The following is an 18,611-nucleotide window of genomic DNA, read 5'->3' on the forward strand; positions in this document are numbered from 1 at the left end:
TTATCTGTTGAACATTAAATCTAATATTTTTATTATTTTAAAGTTTAAGATTTAGGTTTATAGTTTAGAGTTAAACTCAGCCTTAAGATATGCATAACTCAGATGTACTATATATGAATGATATAAGCCAGCCATCGAATGTAATTTGCTTCGCGACGTTTCGTATTTTGGCGGGAACAAGATCATTCCTTCAACTCTGAACACAATATTAAAACTTTAATATTTTCTTAAATTTGAACCTCAAAACCTAAACTATAGAACTATAAAGTTATAAAAATTATAAAGTTTATCTTTGAACATTAGATCGAATATTTATTATTATTTTAAAGTTTAAAGTTTAGGTTTAGATTTTAGGTTTATAGTTTAGAGTTAAGCTCATCCATAACGTATGCATAACTCAGCCATAACATATGTGTTGGAGACTCAATGTATGAACTAAAATATCATATTCTGAAGACGTACCATCTGAGTCATCAAACATATAACATCAACTTTTAAATTCATCATCTTCCTCGTCTTCTCTCATTTTTTACTTTTTTTTGTTCAACTTTCTCATTTTCTTACAATTTCTGGGACTTAGTCTCTTCATCTCTCTCTTTGAGTCTTTTTTCTTCTATAAGACTACGAATCCAATGAGGGAGAGAGCAGCAGGATGTATGGCCTAAGCAGCCTCGCTAAAGAGACTTCCACTAAAAGAGTAGATTTAAAAAGAGTTTTTATTTATTAATTGAGTTGATATGTATATATATATTGATATTGTTAAGATTAAAAACATATTATATGACAATGAATAGTTGTATTCATTTTAGTTGGATTATTACTCTCTCCGTTTCAGTTTAATTATCGTTGTAGAGTATAAATTTTGTTTCAAAATAAATGTCGTTTTATAATTTTAATGCGAAATTTATTAATAATATTTTCTCATTTATTTTTATATTGCTTGAAATATGGTTAGATTATGTGTATAGATAATTGTGTTTTTATTTTAGAAATATACAAAATTAAATGTTTTTTAATCTATATGTATTAACCTAAAACGACAAGTAAAATTAAACAAAAGTAGTATAATTTAATAATATTAGATAACAGGTGATTAAAAAACTCTATTTTAATAGAGTAGATACCTTTGATATATACTCAACATCCCCTATATATTATTTGAGAAGCATTGTAACATTTTTTTGTACCCACGTGTCATCACTAGAATGATTCTTAGAATTCTTAAAAAAAATTTAATTGGTCCATTTAAATATATAATAAGCTTTTTATTAAACCACAATAAATACATTATTAATATGATTCATTATTTCCTTAAATAAGATTACGGAATTGCCTAATGTGGCTAAAGTATATATGACAATTAATAATTTTGAATAATAAAGATTTGATAAAAATAAGTGTGTATTATAATTATATTTGTTTAATTTTAAGCTATTAAAATAAATTAAACAATAATAGTAACCATATAAAAAAAATTAAAAAAAATATTTATATATTATATTTTGAATTTTAAAAAAACAAGTATAAATTACTAAAATTGTTAAAACTTTCACATTCAAATTTTGTGATCTATGATTTAAAACTTTTGTTATGACATGATACAAATAATTGAAAAATAATATAAGTTGAAAGTCTCATTTAATAAGTATCAAAATAAAAGATATATAAATATATGTATCATTTTAAATTACACTATATGCCATATAAAAATACATAAATATCGTAATTTTGAAATTTACTTTGAACATTTTTTAATAAAAAATTTGAAAAAATATTGACAACTTAGTTTTTGAAAATATTATAAATTACTTAAACCATTATTCCCATAGTGAAAATTTTGTTATCACTAATTTAGACTTTTTGCTATAACAAATACAAATGATAAAAAAATATGAGCAAAAAACATCATCTAATAAATATTAATATTAACATATACCATATATATGTTACTATCATTTAAATTTAATTATATATCATATCAAATAGAAAAAATATTTTTTCGATTTATTAAATTTATTTATATGTTCGCACCAATTTAATTATATAAGTAGTAGATAATGACTTTTTAATTATTCAATATATATTTATTATTTCATAATATGCTATAAACATATAATATATACAATAATTTATATATATATAATGTTCATCCTGCGCAAGGCGCGGGTCTTAATCTAGTTGCATCTTATACATCCATTTAGGTTTTCCGGCTCATTGATTCCTAATGGTGTTGCATAACAATATGGGCTAGGCTTAGAGTTTGGGCAATGATTTATGGTATCATATAGTAAGCCATAACAGACCATCCAATTTGTCACTCGGATTTCCTTAGGATTCATTTATGATTGAACGAATTAGAATTGAGATATAGAGTTGCAAGTTATTTTTTAAGGAACACTTGTAAAAACATATAAACATATAGTGTAGAGTAGAAGTATATATAGGTTTGTGAAGTAGAACGTGTCATTTCAGTCTTAGGTTATCGAAAAACAAAATAAAAACAAAAACAAAAACCAAAATAAAAACAAAAACACAAACACAAAAATAGGTTCTCTGTATATGAGATTAGTTAATAAATTTGATGTGAGATTTATTGTAGAAACATAACATATTACGGATGGAGTTTAGTTTATTCTGTTCAACTTTTTGCATGTTTATTGTTTTTTGTCATCAACATAAACATACTCAACTAATGCTCTCTAAATCAAGCTGGTAACTTTGCGTTCATATAAACGAAAATAAATGATAAATGTTCTTTGGGCTGTCTTCTGCAAACACTTTGCAGTACTACAACCAAACCCGATTATATTAGCGAGCTATGTAGTGTAGGTGCTGGTTGAAAAGTTAAGTGCTCCGTTTACACCAAAAAAAAGAAAGTTTAAGTGCCCAGAATAGTATGAAGAGTATGACAAAGGAGAGTGATTAAAACAAATTAAATAGCCACTAACGAAAAAATAGTGATTGAAGTGCGATGGGTTCGAGGTTTGATTCGTAGAGAAGACTTGAAAAACAAACAAAGTGAGAGTAAAACGGGTGTACAATTCGAGGACGTGACGTGATTTGCGAAGTGTGAGCAGTTGACTATACAATACATTATCAAAAGATAATTCACATAATATTGTATATTTGTAGCAGAAAGTCGAACAGTCTCAGTAGACTCACAAAATACTATTTTACCATTCAAATGATCAAATAGTAATTTCATATTTTCTACAAAATTATTGGGTAACAGTAAACAGAGCCGTCTCAAATTAATTTTAAATCCTGTTCAAAAAAATTATAAATTGTATATTTTATCAAGTAATTTTAAAATTTAATAATTTTGTCTAATTTTTTTAACTAAAAGTTCTGAATTTAGAATTATATCTAAAAGTTTAAAAAGAATTTACCATAATTTATCTATATATATATTTTTAAAAATTAATTTTTTTATATTTCGGATCCTGTTCAACCGTTCTATTACGCATGCCGTTAGATGGCCTTGACAGTAAAGTACTTCAAAATGCAAGTACAATCAAGAGTCTCGCTACTCTCCTCGTAGTATAAACATATACGCACTTATCATCAATGCAAAAATGAATAAGTCACGTGGGACCTGTGCGTCTGGCCTTTTCCCTAGAATCTCAACGGTTCCACCTCTTTCACGGCATCGGACACGTGACGTCCGGCCTAAAAGTTTCAAACCAAACCCACACGGCTCTAAGGAACGGCACCTTCCTCGCGCCACGTGCATCTTAAACAGCCACGATGCATCACCGCGGTCACGAGAGGTCCGATTACAATAATATCAAATTGTAATCTGAGGTTTAATTAGAAACCGTTGTCACATTTCATATTTATCGAAGAAACTTTAAAATGTTACATAAATTTTATGAATAAAAATTAATTACATTTCTGCCTATTTCAACGATAGTCATTTTATATATTGATTTTTGTTTTACTGTATCAATTTCGGAAGTACAATGTGAATATTAGCTACATGATTATTATATAATCGAATTAATATCCAATATTTACCAACTTATTCAACAATAGTCGTTTTATTTTGAATTTTGTTTTACTATATCAATTTCGGAAAATATGAATACTAGCTATATCAATTTCAGCCATGCTACTCTTATATTAATGCATATCATAATTAATTAATATCAATCAAAAAATTAATTTAGATTAAAAACAATTAAATCATGTATAATCTCTGTCTTTTATCATTTCCTTTTCAAAGCATACCACTATATTTATTATCATAAAAGCTATTTACAAAAATATTCTAAAAAACATACACGCTATATGTAAATTTTTATATAATAATTTTTGAGAATATTATTCTTTTGCAATGTAGAGTTTTTTTATAAACAATAAACTAATCTATATTTTATTAAAAATGATGATGAAAAATTTATTAAGTTTATTAAGTTTAAAATATTTAAAAATAAAAGTTTAGTATGTAAATTTGATATTATAAATATGTCAGAAATATCAAATTATGTACACAAATATCTTAACAAACAATTTATTAATGTGTATAAAATCTTTTAACTTAACATATTAAAAATTGGGAATTTGTGAGAACAAAATTATATTCCTTAAAAAAATAGTCAAATATATATTTTTATATCATTAAAAATTATATTTAATTTTAAAATATTAAAAATCATTTAAAAATAATAGAGGTTAGACCTAAAGAGACAAATTATACTATTTTAATTCATATATTTATATTTATAGTTATATTTATATTAACTCTAGATAAATTTAAAAAAATTAATAATATTGTAAATTATATATGTTAATATATGCTATATATATGTTATATATATCGTTGGATTTATTTATTCGATCATGGATTTAGATCAAATATAAAATTTAAAACTCAAATATTATAATATAATTTAAAATTATTTATTTTTAATAAAAATTATAAATTTATACTTATAAATTCATACATATTTTATTAAAATAATTAAAATATCTAGTAATCGAATTACTTCGGAATACTATTAACTTTTTGTTCATTATTTACCTTAAAGCGACAAACTACAGAAGAAAACGAAAGCCTGTAAGATATTTTTTGACCTAACCACAAGCTTTTGTTGACTTTGTTCCAACTAAAAATGTAGTTTGTTTCCCACTAATATGTACAAAAACATATAGAATTCCAACAAACGACAACGGCTTTGTCTCCATATGCTTATGATATTTTTTTCAAAATATATATTTTATTGAATGAAACTTCTTATACTCATGTAATATTTTCTCTGAACCATTAATCCCCATTATAATGGTTGAAATTTATAAAAAATAAATATTGTGAAACTGTGACATGCAATAAATAGTTGTGCAGGATTCTGTCCACAGAAATTAAATAGAATTTGTAAACAAACAAAATAAAATAAAAGTTAAAGAGGTGCGCTGCGCACAGAAGACTTTTGAGAAGAGACGAGACCTCTCTCTCTCTCTCACTGTTGTTGAGACAACGAAAGAGCTTTCTTTTTCTTCAAAAATCTTCTTCGTATTGTCTTCTCTACTGTTATCTTCAAAATGAAAATAAAACTTTGACAAATTTGGTAAAACCCCAACTACTCTCTGCTTTAGCTTTATAGCTTTTGATATTGGTTCTGCCTCACTCACCTAGAAAAAGACCTGCACTTGCAGATTACACCATTATAAAATGACCCTCCAAAAGAAAACACTTTCGTGGATCATTCAATGGCGGCTGTGAACTGAAAGCTCCTAGTTTTATCTAAGAAAGCTTTGCAATTTAGGGTTTAAACGGTATTACTCTACTCTCTGTCTGTTTTTGTTTTGAATTTGTTTTTTTCTTTCTGTTGCTTAAGTTACAAGTCTTGAATAGAGTTCGAAGTGTTTTTCTGGGAATATGAGCATTTTAGTTTATACTTTAATTACAAGCAAAGCTTATCTAATTAGAGTCTCTTTCTTGGGATTCGATTTCAGGAAGAAACGTGTTGCTCATCTCAATTTGATTGTTGCTTCAGTCACAAGTTGTGAAAGCTTGCTTCTTTTGGGACATGACCATGTGGCAGTGAGTTTTCAACTCCACTTATGAAAGTTGTACTCTTTTGCTGTGATATTATTGCACTTGGCTAGAGAAGACTCTTCTTGTCTTTGTTTTGCTATGATGATCATTCTCCTGCTGGTGCTCTTCTTTGTTGGTTCATCTCTGAGCCAACCTACGCTGCCTTGTCATCCCAGCGACTTATCTGCGTTCCGGGAGTTCGCAGGAGCGTTGAAGAACAGGTCTGTCACTGAATCTTGGTTCAAAGATTCGAGTTGCTGTCAATGGGACGGTGTGTTTTGTCAAGGGAGTGATGTTCCTGGTCGAGTTACAAACCTGGTTCTGTCTGGAAAAGGTTTGGAAGGTGTGATGTCCGGTTCTTTAGGCGAGTTGAGTGAGCTGAGATCACTTGATCTCTCTCACAACCACCTCAAAGGCGAATTGCCAGCAGAGATTTCAAAGTTGCAGCACCTTGAAGTTCTTGACTTGAGCCATAATCTGTTATCAGGGCCAGTCTCTGAAGCACTTTCCGGTTTAAAGCTAGTTAAGTCACTGAACATCTCCAGCAATTCGCTAACCGGGAATCTAACCTTTGTTGGAGTGTTTCCCGGTCTTGTGATGCTTAACGTAAGCAACAATCTGTTCCAAGGTGAGATTTATCCTGAGCTATGCAGCTTGTCTAGTGAGATTCAGGTTCTTGATTTGTCGATGAATCGTTTGGTGGGGAGTGTTGATGGATTGTACAGCTGCAGCAAATCTGTTGAGCTGTCAGTCTCCGGAAACTACTTATCAGGAGAGTTAAGGGAGAGGTTGAGTAATCTCACTGCTCTCAAGTCTTTCTTGATATCCGAGAACCGGTTCTCTGGTTTAATCCCAGATGTGTTTAGTAATCTCACTCAGCTTGAGCACCTCGACGTAAGCTCCAACAAGTTCTCTGGAGAGTTTCCATCAAGCTTATCTCAATGCTCCAAACTCAAGGTGCTTGATCTTCGGAACAACTCTTTGTCCGGTTCTATCGGTCTTAACTTCACTGGTTTGTCTGATCTTTGCGTTCTTGATCTCGCCAGCAATCACTTCTCTGGACATCTTCCTGATTCTCTCGGCCATTGTCCCAAGATAAAGATCTTGAGCTTGGCGAAAAACGAGTTCACAGGCAAGATCCCCGACACGTTCAAGAACCTGAAGTCTCTCCTCTTCCTGTCCTTATCTAACAACACCTTTGTGGATCTGTCAGAGGCAATGAACGTGCTGCAACACTGCAGAAACCTCTCGACTCTGATCCTCTCAAAGAACTTCATGCACGAGGAAGTACCGAGAGACGTCACAGGTTTGAACAACCTCGCGATTCTAGCTCTCGGAAACTGCGGTCTTAGAGGTCAGATACCGAGGTGGCTGCTGAGTTGCAAGAAGCTTCAGGTTCTTGATCTCTCTTGGAACCGCTTCCACGGAACCATCCCTGGTTGGATCGGTCAGATGGAGAGTCTCTTCTACATAGACTTCTCTAACAACACTTTAACCGGAGAGATCCCTCTAGCCTTAACCGAGCTTAAGAGCTTGGTTCATTTAAACTGTACCGGCTCTCTTATAAGTATCCCTTTGTACGTTAAGCGGAACAAGAGCTCGAGAGGTCTTCCCTATAACCAAGTCTCAAGATTCCCTCCCTCTATCTACTTAAACAACAACCGTCTCAACGGTACGATCTTGCCTGAGATGGGGCGATTGAAAGAGCTTCACATGCTGGACTTGAGCAGGAACAACTTCACCGGGACCATACCTGACACCATCTCTGGTCTTGACAACCTGGAGCTTCTTGATTTGTCTTACAATCACCTCCGCGGTTCGATTCCTCCCTCTTTCCAGAGCCTCACTTTCTTGTCGAGGTTCAGCGTTGCGTACAACCGTCTCTCCGGGGCCATACCTCCGGGTGGTCAGTTCTACAGCTTCCCTCACTCGAGCTTCGAAGGAAACTTGGGACTATGTCGAGCCATTGACTCTCCTTGCGATGTCATGATGAGTAATAACATCTTGACGCAGAAAGGCTCTTCTCGTAGTCATCATCACAACGGTGGAAGCAGCGTTGTTGTACTTGCAATAAGTCTCGCTGTGGGGATCACTCTGCTTCTCTCTGTTATCCTACTAAGACTCTCGAGAAAAGAGGGTGATGATCGAGTCAACGACGCTGATGAGGAAGTTCCTAAAGCTCCCTTATCATCAAAGATTGTCCTCTTCCACAGCTGCGGATGCAAAGATCTGACTGTAGCGGATCTGCTGAAGTCTACAAACGGTTTCAGTCAAGCCAACATCATAGGATGCGGCGGGTTTGGTCTAGTCTACAAAGCCAATCTACCTGACGGCTCAAAAGCAGCGGTCAAGAAGCTTTCCGGCGACTGCGGGCAGATGGAACGTGAGTTCCAAGCCGAAGTTGAAGCATTGTCGCGTGCCGAACACGAGAATCTCGTCTCTCTTCAAGGCTACTGCAAGCACGGGGACGATAGGCTGCTCATCTACTCGTTTATGGAGAACGGAAGCTTGGATTATTGGCTGCACGAGCGTGTCGATGGGAGTACGACTCTCAGATGGGACGTGAGGTTGAAGATAGCTCGAGGAGCGGCGCGTGGGCTTGCTTACTTGCATAAAGACTGTGAACCTAACGTCATCCACAGGGACGTGAAGTCGTCTAACATTTTATTAGACGAGAAGTTCGAAGCTCATCTTGCGGATTTTGGGTTAGCGAGGCTGCTTAGGCCGTACGATACTCACGTGACGACTGATTTGGTGGGGACGTTGGGGTATATTCCTCCGGAGTATAGCCAGGCTTTGATAGCCACGTGTAGAGGAGATGTTTACAGTTTCGGTGTGGTGCTTTTGGAGCTTGTTACGGGTCGTAGACCGGTGGAGGTTTGTAAAGGGAAAGGTTGCAGAGACTTGGTGTCTCGGGTGTTTCGGATGAAGGATGAGAAGCGTGAAGCTGAGCTTATTGATGCAACGATACGTGAGGATGTGGAGGAGAAGGAGGTTTTGGAGATGTTGGAGATTGCGTGCAAATGCATTGATCATGACCCTAGAAGGAGGCCGTTCATTGAAGACGTCGTTGCTTGGCTTCAAGATTTTCCAAATCAATAAAGTATCTTCAAAATGTTTAAAAAGAGTTTTGACACAACAGAAAGAAAAAAAACGAGGAGGAGGAGATGTAAGAAAGAAACAACAGTCTTAAAAAGATTAAGCTTTAAAACTAGCATTTAATTTATCTTCTGAAACCTGAATACTGAACTTGTCAAATCATCTCAAGAACGTCTCCGTAACGTCAGGGCACATTCTTGCATTGCTTCCGGAGTTGTTCCTGAACTCTAGTGGTTGCTGATGGAGCGAGGTTGTTGTTGATGCCGAAATCCTTTTATAGAGATAAGGACTATACTTAGCGATAATGTTAAACTTCCATATTGTGATTATGCATATCTCGTAGTATTAGGAAACATTACGTTGTATATATACGTTGCTATGAACATCAATACGAGACACGCTTTCATATTATTTTAACCATTTGATAACCGATTGATTCAACCATTTTACTCATCCTCAGCACAAAATGAAGATCTTCTTGAATCTGGATACAATAAAAACAATGAGTTGTCACACCATATAGCCAAATAGAATAAGCTAATATGAAAGGAAAAAAACTCACAATCTTGCAAGAACCTAGCTGTAACAGACCATGTCCTGCTTGAATCACAGCATTTGTCTGGTCAAAATTTTAAACAATGATAAGGTAAGTAAGATCAAGAAACAGTGTTAAAAATGGAAGTTTGAATGTTGACCTGGATGCCTGATTCAAATTGGTCGGTCCATTCTGGAGGAATCTGCATTAAATTTATGAACAACCAAAAGCTAAAGTGTAATGCCCGCGGGCCCCGCCCCATTTGACCCGCTGCGGGGCGGGTGCGGGTCGAAGAATTTGAAAATTTGCAATGGCGGGTGCGGGTGCGGGTCAAGATTATTTTAAGCGGGGCGGGTGCGGGTCAGTCGAATTTGAGTCGCGGGTACTCGTTAACCCGCAAATTTAAGAAAAAAAGATTTTTTTTTTTTTTAAAATGTTTTTTTATAAACAATATATTAAATCTCGTAAATATTTATATAATTTTAATTATTAATATATTATTTTAATATAATTTTTTAAAAATAATATTTTTTTAACTATATAATAATTATTTTTAATTAAAATAATTATTTTTAATATAATTAATATTACCCGCGGGTTAAGCGGGTTACCCGCGGGTTTTTGCGGGGCGGGTGCGGGTAGAAATTTTTTTGTTTGTGAGTTATGCGGGTCGATTTTTTGAATCAAAAAAATGATTCAACCCGCAGCGGGGCGGGGCGGGTCGGGGCGGGTTGACCCGCAAACCCAGCACTAAGTGTAAGGTAACCATCAAAGTCTGTTGGAAGTCTTGGGAAAACGTACAACATCAAAAGAACTCTGCCAGTAATTAGCAGGATTGGTTCAGATTCAGATGGTTCTTTGAATACCCATTTGTGACATTTACCCATCTTTTGATTAAGATTTAAAAAAAAAGAAAATTACTATTAAATAATATTTAAAATTTATTTTTAATAAAAATCATTTTTGTTAATATTTTAGTATATATATATTTTTAATTATGAGATAAATTAATACATATCATAATCTTAAAATATATAATTGTCATGTATCACAATCATGTTAATTAGCAACTTTAAGTAACCAAGCTTTATATAATAAGATAAGATTTGGTCCACCTAAAATTATTAAGATTTTAGTTTTTAACATGTTTTTCAATTTTTATAATATTTATTTTATGACAACTTAAATTTTTCGAAAACTTTTTATATCAGATATTTTAATTTTTTCAATATTTTTTATGGGCTCCAGATGATATTCCCCTCACAAGAAGTTTGGCCATAAGCTCAACTCACCACCGAGACTTCTTCCGCTGGAATTATACTAAAAATGGCCAGTATACAGTTAAATCAGGATATTGGGTAGCTTGTAACTTAATAAGAAACGATGATGAAATGGATATATAACCAAACTCCAAGCCTTTGTGTGGAAAGTAAAAACATCTCAGAAGATATATACCATCTTATATGGCAACTGATAAGGACAAGTTGATGTTACAAGAAATCTAATACGCCGGAACATTAAATGCGATAACTATTGTCCAAGATGTGGACATCCAGAAGAAACTGCTATTTATGCCATATTTGAATACCCTCCAACATTGCAAGTATGGTCCCTAGCATCAACACCATCTGTTCCTAACATATTTCCTTTGCCTAATATTTATGCCAACATGGATTATTTATTCTGGAGGAAGAATGACATTGCTGAGCCATAGTTTGATAGAGACCCTTATCCATGAATAATCTCGTATATCTGGAAAGCTCTAAACGATAAACTCTACAGGGGAATTGATGGAGATCCTTTGGAGTTAGTCAGATATGCTGAAAGCGAATGTCAGGCTTGGTTTAATGCGAATAAGATGGTACTGGATACTCCACAAGAGCTTCACAACGAGGAACCCCAAACCATATACTTGGATAACATATGTACAGGGGCGGTCCTCTACTAACTGGGGCCACAAGCAAAAAAAAATTTGGGGGTCCATACATAAACATAAAAACTTTGAAAATGAGAAGAAATTTAATCAAAACTATTTTTTTTTCTATTGAATCCCATTGAAATGATAATATTTTGTTAGGATAACTTTCTAACTTCATTGACAATCTTTTTTTGTACCATAAAACTTAAAAATATATATATAATAATTTTTTTTTTCAAATGGGGGCCCAGAAAAATTTGGGGGCCCAAAGCCTGTGCTTCACCTCGCTGTGCCGAGGGACGCCCCTGCATATGTATGGTGGATGGATAATGGGCTTCCATGGAACAGTTTAACGGTTGCGGATGAGTTTGGAAGGATAGTATGGGACAAATACAACTTATGAGAATGCGAAATTTAAGTAGGCGAGAGTCTGCTCTACATTCAGAAGTGGAGGCACTACGATGGACAATGGAGAATATACTTCTACATTCTTCGTGTCAGAGCTTTGACACAGATTATAAGGATTTAATAGCAAAGATAGAGGAGCCTCAAGTTTGACCAAGTTTTACAACCGAATTAGAGGCGATAAAGACGCTCCAGCTATGCTTTTCGGAATTCAAGTTATCTCACATCCCAAGAGCACAAAATGGAATATCAGATTCGTTATGTAAGATTGCTAGATCCTTTCATACGAAGCTTTGTTACATTGGTTATTGGTTGTTCTATTCATGTATGGTTACTGAGATCACCTAAAGTTCTTTGAGTAATGGAATAGTCGTTCGATGTAAAAAAAATTATTTTTGCAACAATTTTAAATATAAAAGCAACAAATCTGCTAGTTTATTTTTCTAAAATATTTTTAACAGTAGATACGTTTAGCTCCTCTCAAACCTATAATTTCTCTTGTTTTTTCTTTGATTCTAAATGACATAACCCTTTCCTCATTCCTTAGATGATCATGAATGTTTCCTATCAGTCGTTACACATTGCATTGATGTATATGTTTGCAAGCACGTACATATATACAAAATTTGCTGTTAGAAAGAAAATGGAAGTTGGAGGATGAGATAGGCAAAAATGAGGGTACAGTCATTGTCATGTGCGTCATTGCTTCGGCTGTAAGGTCCACAAGGTCCGTAGGAGAGTCCTCACTGCCCCTACAACAGATAATCAAAGTTAGCTTGACAGGCCTAATTAATAGATACATTTGATTCTGATGTTATTAAGAGTAGAGCGCGCATACAAACCTATATCTTCTGTGCGAACCAGAACTTACAAAAGTACATACAAAGACCACTTCCAAGTTCCACCTTCTGATTTCTTCTTCAGACCAAAAGATAAAAAGGTGAAAAATTACACTTTACGTACTTTTCTTTTAATTTTGTAACAATATTTTCCTCCTTGTTGCAGTTTCTTCTTTTGGTAATCTAATTTTATACTTCTAAATGTAGACTACTAATTTGAAGACCGATTTCTTAAGAACTCTATGCATCTTTGCTGTTATGTTACTGTTTTGACTATACGTCAAAGTTTACACTATGCATCTTTGCTATTATGTGTAAGAACAAATATGAGAAAAAAAAAACGAGGAGGAGATGTAAGAAAGAAACAACATTCTTAAAATTAAGCTTTTAGCATTTAATTATCTTCTGAAACCTGAATACTGAACTTGTCAAATCATCTCAAGAACGTCAGGGCACATTCCTGCATTGCTTCCGGAGTTGTTCCTGAACTCTAGTGGTTGCTGATGGAGCGAGGTTGTCGTTGATGCCGAAGAGTCCTTTCTTGCTGGTAATGATGACTTTCAAGGCTCAACAACTCGTTCTGGTTTTCGATATTCATTTGGTTCTGCTCCTGGTGCCTACTAGCTTCCTCTGCACGGCCAGTCAATGCATTGAACAAAGATAAGCCATTTGATGTCGTCTTCTTGTTCTTCCACTGGAGGAAGCATCTGAGGAGGAGCATTGCTTTCTTGAAGGAAACCATATCTTGTTGATGCAGGTAGTTGGTTCTGGAAGCTAGAGGAAGGCAACAACGGAGAATGTGATCCCCAGTTAAAACCTTGAGATTGAAGCTGCTGGTTTGGAACTGAGGAAGAAGATGGAGTAGCAGCGGTTCCGTTTGAAGAGAAGAGCTGTGAGAGGTATAAACCTGATTGATAACCGATTGATTCAACCATTTTACTCATCCTCAGCGCAAAATGAAGATCTTCTTGAATCTGGATACAATAAAAACAATGAGTTGTCACACCATATAGCCAAATAGAATAAGCTAATATGAAAGAAAAAAACTCACAATCTTGTAAGAACCTAGCTGTAACAGACCATGTCCTGCTTGAATCACAGCAATTGTCTGGTCAAAATTTTAAACAGTGTTAAGGTAAGTAAGATCAAGAAACAGTGTTAAAAATTGAAGTTTGAATGTTGACCTGGATGCCTGATTCAAATTGGTCGGTCCATTCTGGAGGAATCTGCATTAAATTTATGAACAACCAAAAGCTAAAGTGTAAGGTAACCATCAAGATGTGACAAAGAAATGGTGTAAATATCTGTTGGAAGTCTTGGGAAAACGTACAGCATCAAAAGAACTCTGCCAGTAATTAGCAAGATTGGGTTCAGATTCAGATGGTTCTTTGAATACCCATTTGTGACATTTATCAGAAGCAACTTTACGTCTTTACCCATCAATCTGCAGATGTCATACAAAAGATATTCACTAGATGATAATTAATCAAAAGCTTTGTTAATTATGAGGCGATTAGGGTGTGTGTGTCTTTATATAAATCTAATTATCTTCTTCCATAATTACTTATATAAACCACCTACTCATTTACCCACCCTTCTCCATAATTGTATAACCGAATGGACATCTTGCTGAATGCTTTTCTGACAAGATCTTCACTTTCAATGTCTGGTCCCAGACAAAGATCTTCACTTCTCCCTCCTCCTCCCCATCTTCCCACATCAACATCCTTTAAAATTTAAATCACAAAAAAAAAACTGTTCATATCTTGGATAAAAACAGAGCTGCTCTGTTTCTGTCTATCTTCTCTGAAAAGCAGAGAAAGAACTAACAAGCTGCCACTTTCATCACCAATCTTGCATCCATTTCCACCACGGACCCTCCTGTAATCAGAAAGAGAAACAAAAAGATAAATAACATAGAGAGAGAGAGAGAGAGAGAGAGAGAGAGAGAGAGAGAGAGAGAGATGTGTTTTTGTACGGTCGGAGACGAATGGTTAGAAAACAGAGTAAATCCAGTCGGAACTAAGACACACGCTTCTACGCGCTTCGTGAAGTGCCATCATTCCTACAGCATCTTTGCCTCTATCTCCTCCTACACTTCCTGAGCCCACCATCTCTCTCTCTCTCTCTCTCTCTAAATATACAGTTACTTTTTTTTTCTTATAGAAAAAGGGCATTCAATTTAAAAAAGACAAGGTACAAGTAAATCACATAGTTTAAGAAAGTTGGATACATAAAAAAAGCAATGAAAGAGTTATTAAACCAAGAACTTACTAATAATACTCTTTAGTTTGACCAAACTAAGAAGGAAACTTGTGCACTTGATCTAGGAACCTCGACCTTTATAGCCTCCTTTTCCTCTTCCACACACTATCATCCATTCCATTTCTTGGTACTTTTGTGTAGGCTTGATCAACCTAACTTTTCTTGTCATACTTCTTAATTCATCCATTTGCTCGGTAATATGAAAATCACATTCTATGGTTATGAATAGAATGGCAGGACAAGTGCAGTTCTCATACAGGTGTAGTTCTCCCGCAATACATTCATTATTCACGTTTTTCTGTTTGCAAAAACAGTTTAAGCGGGAGATCTACATGCATTTTAATATTTTTGTCTTTTTGTGGAAAAAGCGGGAGATCTGCATGCAGATCTCATCCGCTAACATTTGGTGGTGTTGATTTGGTTTTTTTTCATTTTTAATAATAAATAATTTTGTTACAAACACTTAACTTTAAAATATATTTATCTGATTTTATAAATAATGTACAATGATTAGCTCAAACTATATAGTTTACACTAATAATGTTTGTGTTGTTTTAAAATTATAAGCATGACGTTCAATCGCCGATAAAACACATTTTCAAAGGAAGAAGATATAAATCTTCCTACATAAATATCAACAAGGGTAAGTAGTTAATATTTTTTATGTTTTAAAATAGTTAATATATAGGTAAATGATTGAAATTTTGTAAATCTATTGAGACAAGACAATTTTAAATGAAATCTTAACCGAGAACGTGTATTTATTGAGTTGTACGATCAAATAATTTTCATGACTAATTACCGTTTCAATATCTTACACCCACTGGTAGAGAGTTTTTCGGTGGTAAATTTAACCCAAAGTTCAATATTAGTGTAACCTACCGGTTCTCTCAAAAAAATCTTGATCAACTAAAAAGAAAAAAAAAAAAAATATAAGTATCTTATAAAACATTTACATGCATTTCGGCTAGTTTCTTTTTCTAAAAAATATTTAACAGTCGATACGTTTAGCTCCTCTCGGACCTATAATTTCTCTTTTTTTTCTTTGATTCTAAATGACATAACCCTTTCCTCATTCCTTAGATGATCATGAATGTTTCCTATCAGTCGTTACACATTGCATTGATGTATATGTATGCAAGCACGTACATATATACAAAATTTGCTGTTAGAAAGAAAATGGAAGTTGGAGGATGAGATAGGCAAAAATGAGGGTAGAGTCATTGTCATGTACGTCATTGCTTCGGCTGTAAGATCCACAAGGTCCTTAGGAGAGTCCTCACTGCCCATACAACAGAGAACAGATAATCAAAGTTAGCTTGACAGGCCTAATTAATACATACATTTGATTCTGATGTTATTAAGAGTAGAGCGTGCATACAAACCTATATCTTCTGTGGGAACCAGAACTTACAAAAGTACATACAGGGCCGTCTCAAATTAATTTTAGGCCTTGTTCAAAAAAAAATATTAATCGTACATTTTATTACGTAATTTTAAAATTTAATAACTTTATCTGATTTTTTTAAATTATAAGTTCTAAATTTAGCATTATATATAAAATTTTAAAGTTTCTTACCATAGTTTATTTATATATTTTAAAAAATTCTTAAATTTTTTATTTTTATATTTCGGGGCCCTGTTCAACCGCTCCATTTGCGCGTACTGTTAGACGGCCCTGAGTACATACAAAGACCAGTTCCAAGTTCCACCTTCTGATTTCTTCTTCAGACCAAAAGATAAAAAGGTGAAAAGTTACACTTTACCTACTTTCTTTTAATTTTGTAACAATATATTTTCCTCCTTGTTGCAGTTTCTTCTTTTGGTAATCTAATTTTATACTTCTAAATGTAGACTACTAATTTGAAGACCGATTTTTAAAAACTCTATGCATCTTTGCTGTTATGTTACTGTTTTGACTATACGTCAAAGTTTACACTATGCATCTTTGCTATTATGTGTAAGAACAAATATGAGTAATGAAATAAGGGATGGTTGGGCTTTACATGTATTCAAGTGGGCGAAACGTTAGAGAAGACAAAAACTTACAGTGGGTCCACGGTGATCGAAAGTTTTTGTTTGAAGATTAATAGAAGCACTGTTTATAAAACGGTATAAGAAAAACAATAAGTGAATCACAGTCTGATTCTCGTATCACTGTTAAATAGTTGTGAAGACAAAGTTAGGGTTGGGCAAAATACCCGAAATCGAAAAATCAAACTGAAATCCGGCCCAAAAAATTATACTAAGCCTGAACTGAACTGGCATGATATTCAAATAAATAAAAAATTTTAGTATCTGAATACCCGAAATGAAATATTTTGGATACCAAAAATACCTGAATCAAAATTATGAAATTAAATATATTAATTATTGTTAGATTTAATATCCAAGATATCAGAATATTAAAAAATAATCTGAATTATCCAAATACTTAAAATAGTTAAAAGTAATTTTTTTAATTATTCAAAATAGTCAAAACACCGAAAACACCTTAAATACATATTGGTTCTATGTCCAAATATCTAAACCGTACCAATTTTTATGTTAATTTTAGATATTTACAGGGGAGGAGGAAAAGAAGGAATTGTGGGGGTCACTTGACCCTAGTAAAATTTGGAAACCTTTTTTTTTGGTGTTTTTATTTTTAAAATTACTATAATATTTAGTCAAAAATTTTCATTTGACCCCACTAATTTGTATTTAAAATTTTATGTGCCTCTATTAATTTGTAAAACAAGTATTTTTTGTTGCAATAATATACTCCTATATATATATCTTATTTAAATATTAAATTTATATATCATAACTCCAGTCAAAAATTTCTAGCTCCGTCACTGGATATTTAACATAGATTATTCAAATTTATATGTTGTATATTATTTTTATTTTTGGATTTTAAGGATTATATGGTATATTGAGATTTTTTAATTTGTTTACATAATTTAAATGGATATTTGAATCAAAGCTGAACCCACAAAGATCCAAACTGAATCACAAAGATCCGAACCGAATATAAACCAAAATTTATAAATACTAAAATAGGATTTAAATCTCTTATCTCGAAAACTCAAAGCCCGAATAGATCCGAACCAAACCCGAACAAGGATCCGAATGTCTGTCTATCCCTTCACAAAGTTATTGACGTTGACATAATGGCATTGTGTATATTTTTTATGAAACGGTTCGATTCTTTAACTTGTCTGGTACCTTGGTGATGAAGCATGCATGTCCTGTCCATTTGAAAATGAAACGCATGACCTTTAAGATCTTCAGTCTCACGCTCTGCTCTCCCAACTGAACTATTGCTTTTCTTCTGTCTCAAGCTTTTTTTTTCAAAATTTGAGTTTCATAGCCGCTTAGCCCTGCTTTGATGGATCTGCATGTGGTTGATTGTCTAAATCATATAAATAGCTCAGTCTTGTTAGAGCGTAGTAGAGGAACATGGAAAAATAAGTTAGAGATGGGCTTTCATAAATAAGTGGGCCTTCTCCCATAAGCCATTTATGGTAG

General features: G+C 33.5%; 1 protein-coding gene and 1 pseudogene across 3 annotated transcripts; one reads left to right on the forward strand and one right to left on the reverse strand.

The window, feature by feature from the left end:
- The first annotated feature begins 2,032 nt into the window (after positions 1–2,032).
- LOC103844858 (phytosulfokine receptor 2) lies at positions 2,033–9,273 on the forward strand. Of its 3 annotated transcripts, XM_009121683.3 has the most exons (3): positions 2,034–5,567; positions 5,656–5,775; positions 5,956–9,273. In XM_009121683.3, exon 3 carries the CDS (start codon positions 6,137–6,139, stop codon positions 9,137–9,139), a length of 3,003 nt encoding a protein of 1,000 aa, XP_009119931.1. In that variant the 5' UTR covers positions 2,034–5,567; positions 5,656–5,775; positions 5,956–6,136; the 3' UTR covers positions 9,140–9,273. The 3 variants fall into 3 exon arrangements, with proteins under 3 accessions (XP_009119932.1, XP_009119931.1, XP_033138072.1); XM_009121684.3 differs by lacking the exon at positions 5,656–5,775 and having other exon boundaries at positions 2,033–5,567; XM_033282181.1 differs by having other exon boundaries at positions 2,034–5,775.
- Positions 9,274–12,428: 3,155 nt separating this feature from the next.
- LOC103846100 lies at positions 12,429–18,497 on the reverse strand (annotated as a pseudogene).
- Between the last annotated feature and the right edge of the window lie 114 nt (positions 18,498–18,611).

Source organism: Brassica rapa, chromosome A10 (assembly GCF_000309985.2).
Source record: "Brassica rapa cultivar Chiifu-401-42 chromosome A10, CAAS_Brap_v3.01, whole genome shotgun sequence".
Taxonomy (NCBI): Eukaryota; Viridiplantae; Streptophyta; class Magnoliopsida; order Brassicales; family Brassicaceae; genus Brassica; species Brassica rapa.

Excerpts from the sequence above, each read along its gene's own strand:
- LOC103844858 (XM_009121684.3), top strand. The coding sequence starts at position 6,137 with ATGATGATCATTCTCCTGCTGGTGCTCTTCTTTGTTGGTTCATCTCTG.